This window comes from Nymphalis io, chromosome 17 (genome assembly GCF_905147045.1).
Source record: "Nymphalis io chromosome 17, ilAglIoxx1.1, whole genome shotgun sequence".
Classification (NCBI taxonomy): Eukaryota; Metazoa; Arthropoda; class Insecta; order Lepidoptera; family Nymphalidae; genus Nymphalis; species Nymphalis io.
This window is the reverse complement of record NC_065904.1, coordinates 6,582,319-6,601,741: the sequence shown is the minus strand read 5'-3', so window position 1 is coordinate 6,601,741 and position 19,423 is coordinate 6,582,319. Positions and strand designations below refer to the sequence as shown.

At 32.8% G+C, this 19,423-nt stretch overlaps 2 protein-coding genes and 1 long non-coding RNA gene across 3 annotated transcripts; 1 reads left to right on the top strand and 2 right to left on the bottom strand.

The window, feature by feature from the left end:
- Window positions 1-33: 33 nt before the first annotated feature.
- Window positions 34-1,166, bottom strand: LOC126774918 (allergen Tha p 1-like). Its single transcript, XM_050496577.1, has 2 exons — window positions 1,140-1,166; window positions 34-494 (listed from the first exon to the last, which is right to left on the bottom strand). The coding sequence occupies exon 2, from the start codon at window positions 485-487 to the stop codon at window positions 98-100; it is 390 nt and encodes a 129-aa protein (XP_050352534.1). The 5' UTR covers window positions 488-494; window positions 1,140-1,166; the 3' UTR covers window positions 34-97.
- A 5,798-nt stretch (window positions 1,167-6,964) lies between these two features.
- Window positions 6,965-9,082, bottom strand: LOC126774923 (uncharacterized). Its single transcript, XR_007669843.1, has 3 exons — window positions 8,897-9,082; window positions 8,548-8,680; window positions 6,965-8,079 (listed from the first exon to the last, which is right to left on the bottom strand). It is a non-coding gene; the product is annotated as an uncharacterized LOC126774923 (long non-coding RNA).
- Window positions 9,083-15,449: 6,367 nt separating this feature from the next.
- On the top strand, window positions 15,450-16,986 carry LOC126774728 (allergen Tha p 1-like; the record flags this gene model as incomplete). The annotated part of the gene is made up of 2 exons (XM_050496264.1): window positions 15,450-15,597; window positions 16,769-16,986. Coding segments are annotated over 2 exons (366 nt in total), but the record flags the coding sequence as incomplete, so codon positions are not given.
- Between the last annotated feature and the right edge of the window lie 2,437 nt (window positions 16,987-19,423).

Sequence of the window (19,423 nt, the reverse complement as noted above, 5' to 3'; positions counted from 1 at the left end):
TATATTTTTTACAAAACACACGATATCTAGGAAATTAAATAAATTTACGAATTTTATATTTTTCATTTTTCAAAATAGTTCTAGCAGCCGAAAAGCATTAAGCGACCTGCTTTACTGAGTCAATTTTGTCCTTGTATTTTTGTTGATAGATGTCCTTGGGATCATATTTGGCTGCTAGTTCCTTCCATAAATCAGGCCGTTTGTTTACCAGATGCTTAATAACTTTGTCGGCACCGCTCTTTTGATTTTCGGTACATTTCTTACAATCATGTTCCAATGCATCCGGGAGAGTTTCTTTAAGGGCTTTAGCATCAGATGTGCAACGACCTTTATCAACTAAGCAGTCAACGTAACCTTTCAAGAGACGCTGGGATTCTAAAATTTCATCGATATTGATGTGGTCCCATTTGTCAGTGTAAGTTCCCTGTGGCTTACTCCAAGCTACTGCCACGCAAGAGGTCAAAGCGATAAGAATAAAAACCTTCATATTTAACCTGAAACAAATAACAGATATGTATTTAATCACAGAACCATTAAGTTAGTTAGTTAGTTCGCGTAAAATTTTAAATTTATGCACATAGAATGAGTTATAGAATAGTTTGAATAAGCAATCAAATTAAATTTTCCATCGTATATCTAACCAATGTATACAACAGCTCATGATACGAGTATGTTAACTATAAAGAGCTTAGTACTAATAATTTAATTACTATGATTGCCTATTGTTTTATTGTTAGAAGAATAATGGCGCTATTGTTTTCCGGGGTAAAGTACTATAGTAGTAGCCGAATGACACTTTTACAATTTATGGAACACTAATATTTGTCACATTTGTAATCTATAACACTATTGTTATTATATTTAAAAGTTTAAAGATATATTTCGGAAGCTTGCTTTCCGTTGCAGATTTCCTGATAATAAAATTAGAGAGTTACATGAAAATATGTTTAATAAAAAATGTGAAAATAAATTAAAATGAGAAATGAAGTCTATTAATGATGAAATAAATCATTAATTGAAACAAACAACTAGATGTAGTAAATTTAATATTACTTTCGGGAATAAAAGCAATTATCGAAAATTTTCTTCTACGATTGTTTAAAAATCTTTAATAAAAAAATACTGATAAACATTTCTACCTTAAATTCGATCCTTTTGTTGATTCACTGATCGAATCCTATTCAACTGTGAAGATCTAACGCCTAGGTAAGGATATTTATACCATTCAGATTCAAGTATTATTAAACGTTGCGTTATTGACGCTTTAACAATTGAAGGGTTCTGTGAATCATTGGTTATTAATTAAAGACAATAGCTTCCCGCAGAAGAAAATCTACAGGCCATCAATCACAAGTAAAAAATGGTGTAAGTCTACGACAGCCAGCTAATAATTCTCTCGTGTTCATTTTAGTCATACAAAGTGAATAGAAAATTTTAAATTTGACATTTGATAATCCGAAATATAAATTATCATTATCTTTAGTAATATTAATAAGTTTTGGCTTCTCATTAAGGAGAAAGGTTCGAATGTATTTCATCATGCTATTCCTGCGATTTGCTGCATATATGGAAGAAATTCCTTCAATATAGAGTTTATTTCTGAATTTTTATTACCTAATACGAGATGAAATATAAACATAATTAAGCACAAATTATCTTTCATTAAGATTAGGTAGTACGCGTTTCTTAATAAATAAAGTATAGGATATATTTTTGTAGATAATTACATTTACAATTTTATTTAATCTATTTAATGATAACACTGTGTTTTTTTTTAATTTTGAATTATTGCAAGCCTACCATTGTCTATATGTCTATTTTGACCTACTGAGATCACATAATTGTAAAATAATTACGTACGAAGCACTTCAGATCTAAGAAAACCGGCTAAAGTTATTTTTTAACTAAAGCTAAAGGTTTTTGATCAAATTAGTCTTGTTTCATTCTATAAAAAAATATTTTTAAATTGTTTTTACTTATTGGTGTATGAATCACGATTGACAAAGAGTGTATAAGATTAAACCAGTAGTATATCGAGATATTATTAAATCCAACATCTATTGCTTTATTATTCTTTGAATATTAATGATAATCCTTATAAACACGCAGATTGTTTTGCAATAGAATAATTATAATGATGGTACGGTCGCGACCTAGGAAACTTGTTGACCATTCCTAATGAATCATCTTTATATAATGAATATTTCTTTTATCACTAATTATTATTCATTGATTCAGTTAAAAAAATTATTAACGACCTACCTCAAGTGGAGCGAAGTACAACAAATATTTTAACTCCAAATTTATTATTTTATTAAATATTCTTTTAAAACGATGAAATGTTTCATTGTTTTTGCGCTTTTTGAAAAAGTCAAACTAATGGGATATTTGTTACTCAATCATGCAAAAAAAGCTGACGGAAAAGTCAATTTCAATTTGGATTAAAAGTAATAGTTAAGTGACTCTTTGCTTGGGATCAAATACATCTTAACACAAACTTAAAATTTATAATTCAAATTTTTTTTCTATTAATGGTAAAAAAAATCATTTTTTCAACTTTTTTCAAATTACGAGTTCTTAAATTATTTTCTGGAACAACCGATCGTCGCATGACATCACATCGCCCAACGTCGCTCGCTCGTCCAATACAATTTCGCCAGTATTTTCGCGTTATTCTTGATTTTATTTATATATCGGTTAATATAAAAAAAAAACTTTTATATATTTGTTATACAGTACCATAGCACACTAATTCAACAAATATAACTCAGAAAAAATACTTTTCATATATATTATCAAAAAAAAAACAAGTAGATGTTTTCGTGATGATTATTTTAATGTAAGTTTACCTTAGTAGTAAAATTTGTCGTATTTATAAGTTTTTAGTTTAAGGATCAAACATTTAATTTTTACAGTCTGGTTATAGGTATTCGTTTAATATAAACATAATTCAGAATGTTCGTAATACGGCCTTGTTACGTTGATTACCGATAGTGTTGTTATAAGAGCTTGTATCGATAAATAATGCATTTCAATGTTAATCTGAAGTTTATTGTTAATCTTGGAGATTATTTGTTAACAACCCCGTATCGCCAATGGTGTAAGTTGAAAAAAACCTTAAATCCATCCATTAAAATTGATGTTTCTTTGGAAGTCAAATACGTAGTCTAATATAGTAAATATGATGCAAATGAAATGAAATAAGTCTTCATTCAAATAGGCTTATAAGTGCACTTTTGAATCGCCATGTTACAGTATAGAATTAAACGTAATGCTTCCACCAGTGATCTTCTAGTTTATCTGACCAATGGGCTGAAGTGTGTGGGCTGAAGTGAGGGGGCCTCTTGGACTCAACTACAACAAAATTTGCAGTTAGTCTGGACATAGAAAAAGCCTTTGTTTGGTTATGGCATAAAGCGCTTGTTACGAAGCTTTTTTCTATGGGCTTCCCAGGAAATAATGCAACTGCAACACTAGTTTTACCAGGCCAGACATCAAGGTCGTTGTCGACGGTTCATGACTTAAAATTCGTCAATTCTAGTGTTCCATAAGGATGCTTGTTATCATCTACTCTGCTTCTTCTGCATTTTAATGACATGTGCAAATTAGCAACATTCAATATTTGCAGACGACAGCACTGTAGACGCCTTATATACCAGCCGCGCAAATATTTGTCGGGAACACGTCGTTCAGTATAAACTGAAGTCTGAAATAACATGTGTTTTTTTACCAAAGCCTGAGAGATTGGGGCCAACCAAATTTGGTACAACTCAACCCCAATACAACACAAGTTAGCGTGATGACTTCTAAAATGACACCTTTTGTTATAATGAGGGGATCATTTTGAGAATACCGCCTTGCTACCAAATCCAGTATTAGGACGTTAGGTTCCGCGGTCTATTGGAAAGTGAAGCCAATTTAGACTTGCGTGCTCAACAAGGTAATTCAGTACTTCACGTCGGCTCTTCGCCTAAATTTCTACAAGGTGAAAATTCAGCCCCACATGAAGTACTGCTCTCATCTCTGGGCGGAAAAGATATTATCACTCTGCATCTTCTATCGCATCTGTTAAGAATGTTAGTGTATTAAGTGTATGAAAATGACAGCAACAAAGGAGTATCGGATGTCACGGAGCTCACGCCATTAAGTTTAAGAAAAAAAACTTAAATTGACACTTCTGTATGGCCGTCCGCTGTCAATGCACACAATTTTTCACAATTTTTATTATTTCATATTATTTTCTATATTGTTCGCTATTCACGATTCAAATGTAATATTATTTAAATACATAAAAGTTTGTTACGTCAAATGAGTTTTACTTCTACGTACAAATTCACGAAATCATCAAAAATCAAGCCACATGTATGGAACATTGACGCCATAGTCAAATACATCAAGCTACATCCATACATTGACGCCATATTCTACACATCTTTCACCACCGGAAATCGCGTCTAAATTCTAAATTCCATCCATAACATCTCGATTATTGGAAATCTACTACTACAGCGCTATTTTTAAAGCATTTCCTGCCTCGCACAGCCACTCTGCGGTACCATATTAGCCGGCGATTTAGAAACCTTCAAGAAAAGCCTAAGCCGACATTTTTCAGTTTGCATCCTAACATAGTATGTTTGCATCCTTCACATTCGAAATTATTAATTTTATTTGCATCAGAAACAAATTTACAATAATATCCACAGCATATTATTGTAAATTTGTTTCTGATGATCTCTATCTCGTAACTATCGCGCCTCGAACTGTGTACGTAAAATTAAAATGTAGGAAATGTATATCAAATTCTATATCGATATTATCATCTATCGAAAACAGAAAGCTCTAGTATCGGAATGAAGAATAGTGACTTATTACCGATCACAGTTATGATCAATCTGCATTAACAAAAGATTAAAATAAACAATAAGCTTACTAATATATTTCGCATGATTTGTGAAAGAATCCGCAATCATAAGATCGACTTTTGGTAGATTATTTGTTAGTCTACGTGAAAATACTGCTCTTATTTTAGCATAAAATAATATATTAATAATCATTCTAATATTATGTATTTGGGGCGTCAAATCACAAAGAGGGATAAATAAATACGAAATTATCAATGCGCGTATCGCAAGATTCGCCCGCGATAACGAATGGGCGAAGTGACGTCACAGTCAAAACTCTGACGGAGCAGAAATTATACGAGAGCGCCCAAATTGATTTGCTTATAAAAGAAAAAGTGTACATGATATAATCATAATTTTTCCACAAATGTTATTGTAATCATTTAAAGATTATTTTAGTACAAAAAAATAACACTTTTTTTTAATTTACATCTTCCTAATTGGTATTATATTTGTTTAGGAGCCAAATAGTTCATTAGCGCCTGTTAATAATATAAAAGCAATAGCGTAAATCTACGATTTCTTAAATAATAATCCTACTATGGTAATCGTAGGATTATTTTTGATTTTTACACCATTATTTTTCTTTGATTCTTTCCTTATTAATTTTTATTGTAATATGGAATGTTGTAAATAGAATATTCTGTTAAATTAACTTAATCTATCAATCAACTTTTTTATATATATAAAATAGGAAGGCGGACGAGCATATGGGCCACCTGATGGTAAGTGGTCACCAACGCCCATAGGCATTGGCATTGTAAGAAATGTTAACCATCGCTTATATCACCAATGCGCCACCAACCTTGGGAACTAAGATGTAATGTCCCTTGTGCCTGTAATTACACTGGCTCACTCACCCTTCAAACCGGAACACAACAATACCAAGTACTGCTGTTTTGCGGTAGAATATCTGATGAGTGGGTGGTACCTACCCAAACAAGCTTGCACAAAGCTCTTCCACTAGTAAACTACTATATCATAAAGTTTTTTTTGTTAAAGTAACAGCCTTCAAATGTCGGAGCAGAGCTTAAGGCTTCCTCTTCTTTGTGAGAAGAAGAATTAGACGTAATTCGACCACCCGGTTCTACGTTAAAACTCAATAGTGCATCGCCTATTTTGAATTCGCAATCTTTGGTTTAAATTATTATGTTCCAACGACTGGGATACCTCGGTTATTTTACTCATTAAAGTTATTTCTGTAAAGTATTGTCATGTAGAACAGTTACAGTTTTGACAAGTTACACAAACAAGTTACAGTTTTGACAAGCGCTGACGAAACGTAGTCGAAGTTTTTGAACGATAACTAAGTAATCTCGGAGACTCAAGAGTTAACGCTAAAAAATTGTGTCTTATATGATGACCGAGAAGTGTTTTGTTTATTAAAAATATTTTTGGACTAATATTACCTTTTAAAATGCACACTTTAAATATGTTGTGGTGAGCTCATAATGAAGAAGTGTGGTTTAGGCGCCGAAAAAGAGACATTAATCGTCAGTGCATGGAGACAATACGCGAAATGCCGGCAACTTTATTTGTGCAGCAATTTCGGCTAGACAAATCAACTTTCAAAGCCCTTTGTCATGAACTCCGACACAAGATTTCGTTAAAAGCAACAAAAGAGATTCCCCTAAAAGTTAGGGTAAGTGCTTAATAATGTGATTGATAATTTATTTATTTATTAAGTACCATCAGTAGTCACTACACTTACACGTGTAATAATAAAAACACATTCAGACTAAAATACTAAAAATTGCTAAATACATTTCCATAATATAGTATTACCTATTTTTTGTTACTTATCTATCATAAATTTCGTTTCCTAAATATTTGTGGTTTTGTAGGTTTGTGATAGTAATCTTTTAATTTTAAATGTAAATGCATTAATGATTCACATATATGGTCTTCTAGTAGAGTTGAATCATATATGCATGAACTTCATCAATATAATGAGCAATTATGGCATTATTATTAGGTAGGTATTTATAATAGTAAAAAGATCTAACCTAAGGAGTTTACTTGTGACTAACTAAATTTTAAACTTATTTTTCAGGTGACTGGATATCCGCATCGCCCTTGGCTTATGACACCTATCCTCAATGCAGTTCAAGGTTCTAGGGAAGACCGATACACTCAAATGCATGTGCAAAGCCGTAACTGTATTGTGCTCTGTTTTGGATTACTCAAAGCATGGTGGAGATGTTTGCTTAAAGACAGGGTTATGCACTGTCATCCTCATGTAGCTAGTAACATTACAATGGCATGTTGTGTGTTAAATAATATAGCTTTGCAAGTTGGCTTGCCACCACCACAACCACTTCCTGCTGCACATGATAATGGGGATTTTGCATGATTATATTAATCATGCAAAATCCCACACTCTCTGTGTCTGTAGGTAGCCAAAGTGAAGTAATCCAAGGAAGAGCCATGCTGAGTTGCTTATTGAATAGGATATAGTAAGATTATTTTAAGCTTTAATAAGATTTTATTTTACATTTCCTAATTATAAATTGAAATTTTTCTGTACTCTACATTTAATTTATCTTATATAAATATTAATAATAAGATATTGTTTGTCTTTTGAACAGGTCCAGTTAATTGTATTTTGAATGTAATATACTCAGATATTAAATAAATAATAGTAACAGCCTGTGAATGTTCCACTGGTGGGCTAAGGGTTAAATTAAAAATTAGGATGTTGTTTACACAACAAATATTATACTACAACAAAAAGATCATTTATACTAATCGAAAGAAATAAAATGATAAAGTAAAAAAAAAATAAAAAAAACTAATATTGTAGGCAATTTGAAATGTTCATATCCCACAGCTGAGACCACTATTACTACATCAGACATTTTATGGAATATCTGTTGAACTGATGATGGTCTCAACTGCGGTAAAATTTCTAGCAATTTGTCTACAGTATTAGCTAAATGACTTAAAATTTGATTATGGTTTTCTTCTATTTCAATTCTTCTCGATTCCAATCGTAGCCTTTCCAGTCCCTCTGATAGTTATTTCTTTTCCAGTTTACCTCTAATTGCAGCCGGCGATTCTCAACAGCCACAAACTCGCTTTTGGTTCGTTCGAAGGGTGTTTGAACCCGGCCTGTGCGTGAGCAATGGTGGTGGAGGAAGTGGCAGTGAAGAAGGGGCAGTAAATACTGATGTTGTTGCTGAAAATAAATAACTATATGTTATGTTCAGATTTTTTGGTCAGGGATGGTAGAGAGTTTATCTCTGATGGTGGAGCCTGAAATATATGAAGAACATGAATGCATTTGCTTATATAAGAAAATACACTAATAAGCAATAACCACAAGCAAAAAATAAACAAGCATCAAAGCCTCACTCTTTAATTCCAGCTTGACCAATAACAGCAGTCAAACCCATTATGCCCAACACCCTCTCTTCTGAAGCAGTAAGAGATTGTCTGCTGCTTGGACCACCACCAGTACCAGAAGCCTTACCACATATTGCCAAAGCTTTTTTTTAGTCTTAGTTTTCCAGTCTGCCCGAACCTGGACGTTATTTGATAATTTTTGTCATGAAAGTAAGCTGATTGATAATAATGAAATGAATGAATGACAATAATAGAAAACCATAAAATAATATTTTTACAGTGGTTTTTGTTAGAATCTTACTTTTTTTCATTTGTCTGTTTGCTTTACTACTCCTCTACCTATGGCGTTTAACAATTCTTCTAATTCCCGCTACAGTCGGTCAGCTTTAATTCGGCCTTAGAGCTCTTGATGGGGCCTCGTTATATCGCCATAACTAGAACAAGTTAAAACTATTTCAGAGAAACAAAGGGTTTATTGATTAAGTAAAGAATCGAACACAATTATTGTATTGTTTTTTCCGTAAGTAGTAATATTAGTTCATGTCGCGTATCACGTCATTGTTTATGTTCCAAACTTTCAAGTGCCAGAGTATGATAGATTTTCAAATAACAAAGGAATATATTTACGAAATAAGTAATAATTTACGTACCTTTCCATGAATTCCAATAAAGCTGCAAACTGTTCTGGGCTTGCTCGAGATTTATATTCCATTCTATAAAAATTATCACATCATTTAAGGTATCTTTCATCCTTAATTAGGATAATAACATAAAATTTCAAGTCACAGTAATGTTTAAATTTACATTCCGCACTGTGATATTGTTATAAACCAATTACAAGAACATATACCCTGTTTCATTTACTTACTTTTTTAACACTTAAAACAAATATTCTTCCAACTTCAATTCAAACAAGAGTTCCACTCGCGCACAAAATACACAACTGCAACTTTGACGTTAGTTTGACGTGTTTAAGAACGCTACCATAGACTAAAGTGTAGGTTTTTTCTAAGTACATTGTAGAATGAGCGATCGACTTACTCGTGTCAATTTGACTACCAACTTATCGTTTTCTAAAATCGCCTACGCCAAGGCGTTAACAATTGTAGAAAGAGATTCGATATGAAACGAAAGTAACTTGGCTATGGCCACTGTATAGCTGACTAGCAGGGAAGGTCCGTTAAGTCTATTTTTTGTACCATATTTTATAAAATCCATTATAATGGACCATAAAATTTGAACAAATAAAATTAAAACCTGCAGACAGATTGAGATAATCATAAAGTATTTAAAAAAAATAACAATATGCGATGTAAAACAACTGAATATTATTACATTAAAAACCTTAACAAAAAACAAACCAACATTATATTGCTCGGCGCGTAACCATGACGTAAATAATATAATTGCACAAAAATTAAGATAATTTCGTACTCATGAAGTATATTCGCTCTTCTAGGAAATGTCCTTTGAAATTTTGTTAAATAATTTTGAAATGAAATAAAGGATTCCAGTTCAGATTAGATTTCAATATAACTAGACTATTGATGACATGAATAAATAACTTGTTTATTTCTCATGTTTTTAATTGGTGAATTTGTAACCCTGTTTGAGTTGAACGAAAGTTATTTGAAATGTCATTCTAAATTAAAGTCAAATCCTTAGAAAACGTAAACAAATTATATATGAATGAGTAGACCTATAAGCAGTATCAATGGAAACTTTTAAAATAGTCGCAAATTGAGAATTGAAGTTTCTTTAAAATATATTTATTATTAACTGGAATATTGAAGGGTTTTTGTGTTTTGTGACACATTATTAGTCGTAATAATATACTAATTTTATTTTGCGGATAAATGTAATATCTTACTTCCTTTGCGCCAAAGCAAAACTATAAAATTTAATTTTAGAATATTCAAGTTTTTGTTCCCAAAATTAAATCACTCGTCTATCATAAATATTAATTAATCATCAAAATATAAGAACAAGAAATAAAATTCGGTATAATATATGTACATATAATGCGCCAAACTACAACTATGAAGTAAAATTGGCATCGGAGCGCATACCTAATTGTTGATTGATTTATTCACTATAAAGAGTCTTAGTCTTCTAATAATCTTTTTTAACTCATCTTCCATCATCAGTAATCTTTTCTTTTTTTTTTATTTACGTATGTATAATCTAATTTGGAACCTTTACTGAATCAATAGATACCCACTCGATTCACCGAGTCCGAATTTTATAGGATTGGAGAAGCTTCGACCAAAACGGTCCACAGGTGATCTTCTAGCGTACGTAACACACCTCTGGGGTGAAGCTATCGACAAGCATGGAGAATCGTTGGCTGTCAGCCTCGATATCTCCAAGGCTTTCGACAGGGTCTGGCACAGAAGTCTTCTCTCCAAGCTACCGGCATATGGTCTGCCTGCTCAGCTATGCACCTGGATTGCCAGCTTCCTACACAAGCGTAGCCTTCGTGTTTTAGTAGATGGTTGCGCTTCACAATTCTATGTAGTGAATGCTGGGGTCCCCCAGGGATCTGTGCTATCTCCCACACTCTTTCTTTTGCATATCAATGATATGCTCTCCCTTGGGAATATACATTGCTATGCAGATGATAGTACAGTGCATGGTGGATACCACGGACGCGCAGTGGCTGGGCGGGCGGAAACTGAGGAGAGGCGGGAGAATCTTGTCATTGAACTCGATAGGACGTTAGAGCTCATCGCCAAATGGGGCTCTGATAATCTTGTTGAGTTTAATGCCAAGAAAACACAGGTATGCGCTCTCACGGCGAAAAAGTCAATATTTTCCCCTCTTCCCTCCCTCTGTGGTACTCCGCTGGTGATATAAAGCAAAATCGCCATGCTGGGGATTGACGTTCGCTGCGACCTTAGTCCAAGGGATTACATCGAGGCTGTTATAAAAACAGCTTCACGGAAACTCGGAGTTCTGAACAAGGTGCGGCGCTTTTTCACGCCTCAACAACTGTGCCTGCTGTACAAAACACAGGTACGGTCTTGCGTGGAATATTGCTCGCACCTTTGGGATGGCTCCGCTAAGTACCTACTTGAGACCTTGGACCGGTTGCAGCGACGTGCCGTACGCATTATTGGTGACGTAAAGGTCACAAACACCCTTGAACCTTTACAATTGCGTCGTGAGATAGCAGCACTGAGCGCTTTCTATCGACTGTATCACGGCGAGTGCTCTGAGGAATTATTCTCTCTAATCCCTGCTTCCCCCTTCCTTCTTAAGTTCACGCGAGCTGGTTCTCGATGTCACCGCCTAACTGTGACATCAATTCCATCGCGTACAAAGAAATTTGGCAACTCCTTTCTTTGTCGCACTTCCAAAAAATGGAATTCCTTACCAGCTCACGTGTTCCCCTCCTCTTACAACCCGGGTTCCTTCAAACGAGGCGTGAAGAGGCATCTTGCGGGCCGGCAAGGCGAAGGCGGCTAGTGCAGAACGTTTTTCCCGTCTGTACTGGCCGTCGTCGCGTTTGGACTCTACTACCACTTACCATCAGGTGGAGTAGAGTCATTTGCCCTCCCGGCGAATATAAAAAAAAAAAAAAAGCTACGGGATATGGGCTTTAACATAACTAATCCTTTGCCTTTCCAGTCCTTATTGGGCACTCTATATAAATAATTGGTACTATACAAGTTTCAAGTACGGATAACATATACATCACATTTTTGATGTGCTATGTGTAATATTTAATATATTCCCCTAATAAAAAAAAACATCAAAATGTCTATAAGCGAATACCTAAATAAGTTATTAAAACTAATTATTATATATTCTTGGAACAATTTAGATTTTACCTGACCTTCGGAATTAAATCTACAAATCTTTGTAGCTAACATATAAATATTTAAAATAATTATTTAATGTTATTCGAAAAACGTAATTAATGTTATTCGAAAATTGTTAAATTTAATTGCGTTTATATAATTAGAGTCGTTTTTTTTTTCGCCGGAAAAAAGCATTACGCGTTTCCCCCACGGGAACAGTGGGGGGGTATGTGGGGCTGGCCGATGTCCGAGAATTATTTTGAAGATAATTAGAGTCGTCTAACATACGATATGTGAAAACAAAAAGGTGCTCATAGACTAATAAATTATCATCAATTCAAGGAATCAGCCGATTCCTTTCTATCCTCCGTGTATATGTATAAAGACTATATAAATACATAATCATATAAATTCCTTTATATGCCTATATATATAATGACATCGCTAACAATACATTAATGCATTAGCTTAAACAATTTACAATTATTTGTAATCAATCCCAACTAATAAAAACAGACAATTACTCGTTTTTATCACATCAGGAAAACAAGGTAATTAAAAAACTACAAATATAAAGAGATTAAAAGTTTAGTAACAATCTGAATAAAGCAATCTTAAGAGCTAAAAAACAAAACATTGAAATTTAACAGAACATTTATAACAAATACAAAATGAAAAGTAATATCGAGAGAGGTATCGAGGAATAAAGCATGAGAAATATGATGAAATGAAGAATAAGGAAGGCTTAATGTTTTAAAGTTTTTATTTCTTCTAAAGGGAATGGATAGTATACATGTTATGTTATTTATGGACTCCTAGTAAATATCCAAGCTAATGTACAACCCAGGCTTTGTTAATGATTGCTGCAAAAGTATCATACCCTTATTTTCGCCATTACCGCACAACGATAAAAGACATCATACGATACGATACGAATACACCTTTGGAATATTTTATATTACTGCTTATGTCAATTTGAAGTATAAATATTAATATATAAGGCTATTATCGCTACAAATTGGCGTTATATTGTTAAATTATATTCATTTATTCTTACATAGATCTAACTCAATTATATGTAGATAAAATTTTGTTTTGTCCATTTTCTGTATTTTCATAATGATTTGTAATGTTTTTGCGAATTGATGTAGGACATTGTATACTTGTTTTTGTTTTATATTCTCAAATATAATTTGCTACGTTTTTGTGATCAAACAACCCACAAAAAGGCCAGATAGTTATGTTATTTAAATTTAAAACATGCTTAAAGGAATATGATATGATCGTCTTAGAGCTTGTCTCGATTCCTTGTCCGATCATAGTAATATATCCTAGAATAGTATGTTTGCTCTAACGTTATAAAGTCGCGTTGAAGAATGTTTTGTTAAGTTTGTGATTTCAATAAAATATAATTGAAACACAACGATAAGGTATTTTCGGATATTATTTTTTATTCATTAAATTAAAATATTCTTCATCCACTACATCTACATCGCTAAGACATAGAGCTGTACGGGATTTATCGTTATGCCCGGCGTCAACAGTGAATCATATATAATATTTAATTTAGTTTAATAATATCTTTTAAAATTTTATTATTTTTTATATATATATAAAATAACCTCACCGAAACACTAACATAAATTTATGGAAAATCATAGGTAACAATTAACGTTGTTACGTATTATATTATAACTGTCAACTAAGAATGTTACTGGCCATTCAGTGAAAAAGAAAAAAAGAAAAAGAAGAATGACAGGACGCTTGATGAAAAAAAAGAAGAGGGCTTTTTGGAGGGATCTTGGAAGAGGATTGAACAAAAGACCGACGCTAGCGGAGAAGATATCCTATTCTGCACGTGGAAAATAAGATGAGTCAACAGTTGCGGTAGCTCGTTCGAGTAATATTAAACAATTTAAGTATTTATTAATGTATTTACTTTGGTGATATTTCATTATTTATATAAAGTTTAGAAGTTAGGAAGAAAGGAATTAATAGCTTACTATACATTCATTAACCCTTCGTATGCCGCATCACACACCATGAGAAATGGTGTATCTGCCGCCGACTTATCAGGTGAAAGAGAAAGAACATATAATTAAGAAAGAGAGTCTTTTTTTGTCTCTTTGGAAAAGGCAATGTCTAAAATATTATCCGAGCTTGATCCGTTTTAATTCCATCTAAACAATAAATCTTTGTTTCGTAATTAACATCACATTTTGTTTCGTAATTACATATAAGTAGTAAAATTAATATGTAATTAATGTGTAAATAAAAAATATGACTATTAAATTTAAACAACAAAATCTGTTCAAAATGAAAAGTATATTTGAATCTCGCTCTATGAAAATTATTATGTATTTTATTCATTTTCTTGTATATGAAACATTAAAATCAGTTCACAGAGAGTAAGAGCCGAATACAACCTGAAACTGACACCTGAATATTATAATTGAATGATAAGTTTAAAAAAAAAAATAGTTTTATTTAGGGTAAGCTAAAATCTTTGCGGAAGAAGTACAAAAAGCTATTTTATATATAGAATATACAAATATATTCTACGCTTACCCGAGAACCTTTGTTAACATGAATAAATTCACTTTACTGTTGTTAATTATATTCGAAAAACATTTTGCAATTTACGAAATTTTCACAAATATGGCCGCGAGCATTCGAAAAAATAATGTTGGCGCGCGAAGTTGCGACGTTATTTTCGTCGTCGCTGATTGGTCGAAATGATAATCCAATAAAAAAGAGAGAGGGAGGTAGTGTAAAATACAAAAAATTTGAAGTATGAGATAACGGTCGACCGCATATCTACGCTCCGGCATACTACGGGTACAAAATTGGGAGCGTATATATGCGCTCCGGCATACGAAGGATTAAAAAAGAGAGAGGGAGACAAATATATATATATCAATTCCTATGGATAAAAAAGGTTATCCGCCCTGACGAACAAGCATACTCCGGCTTTCGCTTTGAAAGATTCTTCAAGCATGTAGCCGGGATAGTTAAGGTAGCTGGTGTTGGCAGAGCGGAGTATTTTCGTCTCCGTGAGAAACAACATTTCTGGCCGTGCTGTCTCGAGATGGTTGTGGACAGCGTTGAGGTTAGCGTGGAGTCCTCGGATGTTAGAGAAATCGACCTCAAACAGCGTGGGTACGGTGGGGGTGTGCACCGCTGAACGACCGTTACTTCTTAGTTGCGCTACCATTTGGATAAATAAGGAAAAGAGACGTGAAGCGAGCGACGTATTGCCACGATAGGGATGGGCAAAGTGTGGAGGCGTGTTTCCCCAAATAGTTGCCAAAAGGGAAAATATACTGATCCGCCGGACGGAAAGGCCCCCGAACCCCCCCGGAAGTGGCCGCCGGGACCCCATCTTCCGATCACCAACAGGCACGACGGTCCACCCCGAGATTTATGCGTGGCCTGGTGGGGTAGATTGATTGGAGTGGAAGAGATTTTTGAAAAGAGTTTATTAACAGCATACGTCGACTGTATGCTGGATAAAGGGAAATGCACTCCCGAAGGCAAGGAGTTGAAAGGTGAGTATTATTTTATTTTGGTCGTGCTGTTGTAATAGGAAGAATTCAAACATTATTAGAGGAACGGTTTAAATCCTAAAACGGTGAAAACCGCTGGTGTAATCCTGATGCGTTGGGATATTGTCAAAAATACAAGCTTACCTTTAATTGGAGGGAGAAATAGGAATTGTAGTGATTTCTTAAAAACAGATATTGTTCTTTTTTTTTCAAAATAATCTCTTTACATTGTTATTATTGGATAATCGATTTCAAATGATTATTTCTTTCCTATTTACTTGTAATAGGTATATTCAAACTAAAATTTAGATATTTACTCTTTTGTTTTTGATTAACTTATTTTATTATTTTTATTAGCTTTAACAGTTTTGGAGCCTGACCTTATTTGTTTAAACCCACGACTTTTTGCCCACGTGGTTGACTGCCACGTGTAATAATTGGCTTGGCAATAACGCAAAGGAGATAACGAAATCTAATAACTTAATACTTGTAATAACTATGGTTGGGACGGAGAAAAAGTTGTTTGAAACAAAACATATATATTATGGTATAAGAATATAAGAAATATATTTCTCTTGATAATCGAAATCCATGCTTTACAAGTATATTCGGATACATATTTTGTAAAGAAGAATATTATATATATTAATAATTATATATAAGCGTGGGAATAAGCTCTAAAACCTTCTCCTCAAAAAGGGAGAGGAGGCCTTAGCCCAGCAGTGGGACATTAACAGGCTGTTACTGTACTGTTACTGTGGGTTCATGTTTACTCCGACGTTAATATTATATATTAAAATATAAAATACTTTAAAAACACTTCAAACGGATAAGTGCTAGTCGATTTGTTTACTAAAGTTTATTTGATAGAGGAAAATACTAAAGCTTCATGTACTTGCAAGAAAATGAGAATTAAATTTTATTAGAATCAAGATATACCAATATGTGTGATATAATATTTTTTCTATGAAAAACCTTCCCACTCACCTGTGGTTCATCCGTACCACACCTGTGGTACGTACGTACAATAATAACGCTTAGTGTAACTATGTTTACGCATTAAGGTTGAGCGACTCATGGGTCCTGGCTGGCATCGTTTACAGACACGAATGCTTATTAAAGAAACGCAATTCGTTAATATCCAAATTGAATAAATATTCATAATTATTTTCAGAACATATGCAAGACGCCCTCAAAACTGGCTGTGAAAAATGTACGGAAAAACAAAAGGAGGGAGCCACGACCGTTATTGAACGGCTTATCTCACACGAAAAGGAGTTCTGGGACGAATTATGTGCCAAGTACGACCCCGATGGCGTATGGAGGAACAAGTACGAAGAACAAGCAAGGGAGAAGGGCATCATCATCCCCAACTATTCTAGAAATACATAACAAAGGTTTCGGATTTATTTCATCATTTTGTAAATCACTTTTAATAAAGATTTAAATGCAATATTTTTTTTAATGACCGACCTTCTCCTCGTGCCTGAGTAATTGTTGTAAAAAATTCGAGACGCTATTTATGTTAAAGCTTTTTATTACAATATAAATATGGTTTTTTTTTCAGTATAGGACAAGGTAAAAATATCATAATATTATGTTATACATTAGAATTATTATGACCTTATATTGACATAAAATTAAAATTATACTGTTCAATTTGATTATCAACTTAATCGAGATGTCATGAGATGACAGACTCAGTATTTATGTAAAAAAATGCTTGTCGGGATTCTAATAACCTTATATTAATTTTATATTACTACAACATATTCTCTTTATTTTATTAACTAATGTTTACTGTATACTCCTTTATTTGTTTTAATGAGAGTGCCTTTGTGTGTTATTGAGATTTTATCTCTTCTCGAGCAAAGCGATTTGTACTGGATGCAGTACACAATTGAAGGCTAAGTGCACCCATTATGTTGTATATAGGTGTCAACGTCAAGCATTCAGTACTCAATTGCTAATAGCTTAATACGTAACAACGTTAATTGTTACCTAGGATTAACATAAATTTATGTTAACGTTTCGGTGAGGCTATTGTACCAGAGGTTTGAATCACTGACGATTCCTTTTAAGATATTATTAAATTAAATTAAGTTATTATTATTGTAATTTTATTAAAACGAAATATAACATTATATGATTCTCTGTTGACGCCGGGCATAATGATAAATCCCGTATAGCTCTATGTCTTAGCGATGTAGATGTAGTAGATGAAGAATATTTTAATTTAATGAATAAAAAATAATATCCGAAAATACCTTATCGTTGTGTTGCAATTATATTTTATTGAAATCACAAACTTAACAAAACATTCTTCAACGCGACTTTATAACGTTAGAGCAAACATACTATTCTAGGATATATTACTATGATCGGACAAGGAATCGAGACAAGCTCTAAGACGATCATATCATATTCCTTTAAGCATGTTTTAAATTAAAATAACATAACTATCTGGCCTTTTTGTGGGTTGTTTGATCACAAAAACGTAGCAAATTATATTTGAGAATATAAAACAAAAACAAGTATACAATGTCGTACATCAATTCGCAAAAATATTACAAATCATTATGAAAATACAGAAAATGGACAAAACAAAATTTTATCTACATATAATTGAGTTAGATCTATGTAAGAATAAATGAATATAATTTAACAATATAACGCCAATTTGTAGCGATAATAGCCTTATATATTAATATTTATACTTCAAATTGACATAAGCAGTAATATAAAATATTCCAAAGGTGTATTCGTATCGTATCGTATGATGTCTTTTATCGTTGTGGGGTAATGGCGAAAATAAGGGTATGATACTTTTGCAGCAATTATTAACAAAGCCTGGGTTGTACATTAGCTTGGATATTTACTAGGAGTCCATAAATAACATAACATGTATACTATCCATTCCCTTTAGAAGAAATATAAATTTTAAAACATTAAGCCTTCCTTATTCTTCATTTCATCATATTTCTCATGCTTTATTCCTCGATACCTCTCTCGATATTACTTTTCATTTTGTATTTGTTATAAATGTTCTGTTAAATTTCAATGTTTTGTTTTTTAGCTCTTAAGATTGCTTTATTCAGATTATTACTAAACTTTTAATCTCTTTATGTTTTGTAGTTTTTTAATTACCTTGTTTTCCTGATGTGATAAGAACGAGTAATTGTCTGTTTTTATTAGTTGGGATTGATTACAAATAATTGTAAATTGTTTAAGCTAATGCATTAATGTATTGTTAGCGATGTCATTATATATATATATGCATATAAAGGAATTAATATGATTATGTATTTATATAGTCTTTATACATATACACGGAGGATAGAAAGGAATCGGCTGATTCCAGTGGAGAAGTGGAATGGAGAGAATGAAGAGAACGATAAATAAGCAACTTTAAATTGACATGGCATAAGTCGAGATCTATTCCATTTTCAAAATCGGCGAAATTTTTATAAGACCATTGGAAGAAAAAATTAAGTGGATAAGTAAATATTTAAAAGGAAAAGTAATGTATGTTAAGTAAATAATATATTCATTTAGGACTGTTAGTAGTGTACAAAATAGCAGATACTCTTAGTAAGAAAATATTGTAAAGGTTTCAAAAAATATATACGTCAAATTAAATCGTTAAATAGCCATTTATTACTCAAGCCATGCTGTCATTAAAATTTTGTTTTTTATTGAACGTGTTTTTTATATGTGCTTATAACAAATATCAGTTTCAAGGCGTGATAAGTCCATTAGGCGTTTTTTAAATTGTTTTGAATAGTACTTTTAGGAAGCGAGAATTACTCTTTATGACGCATCATAATGA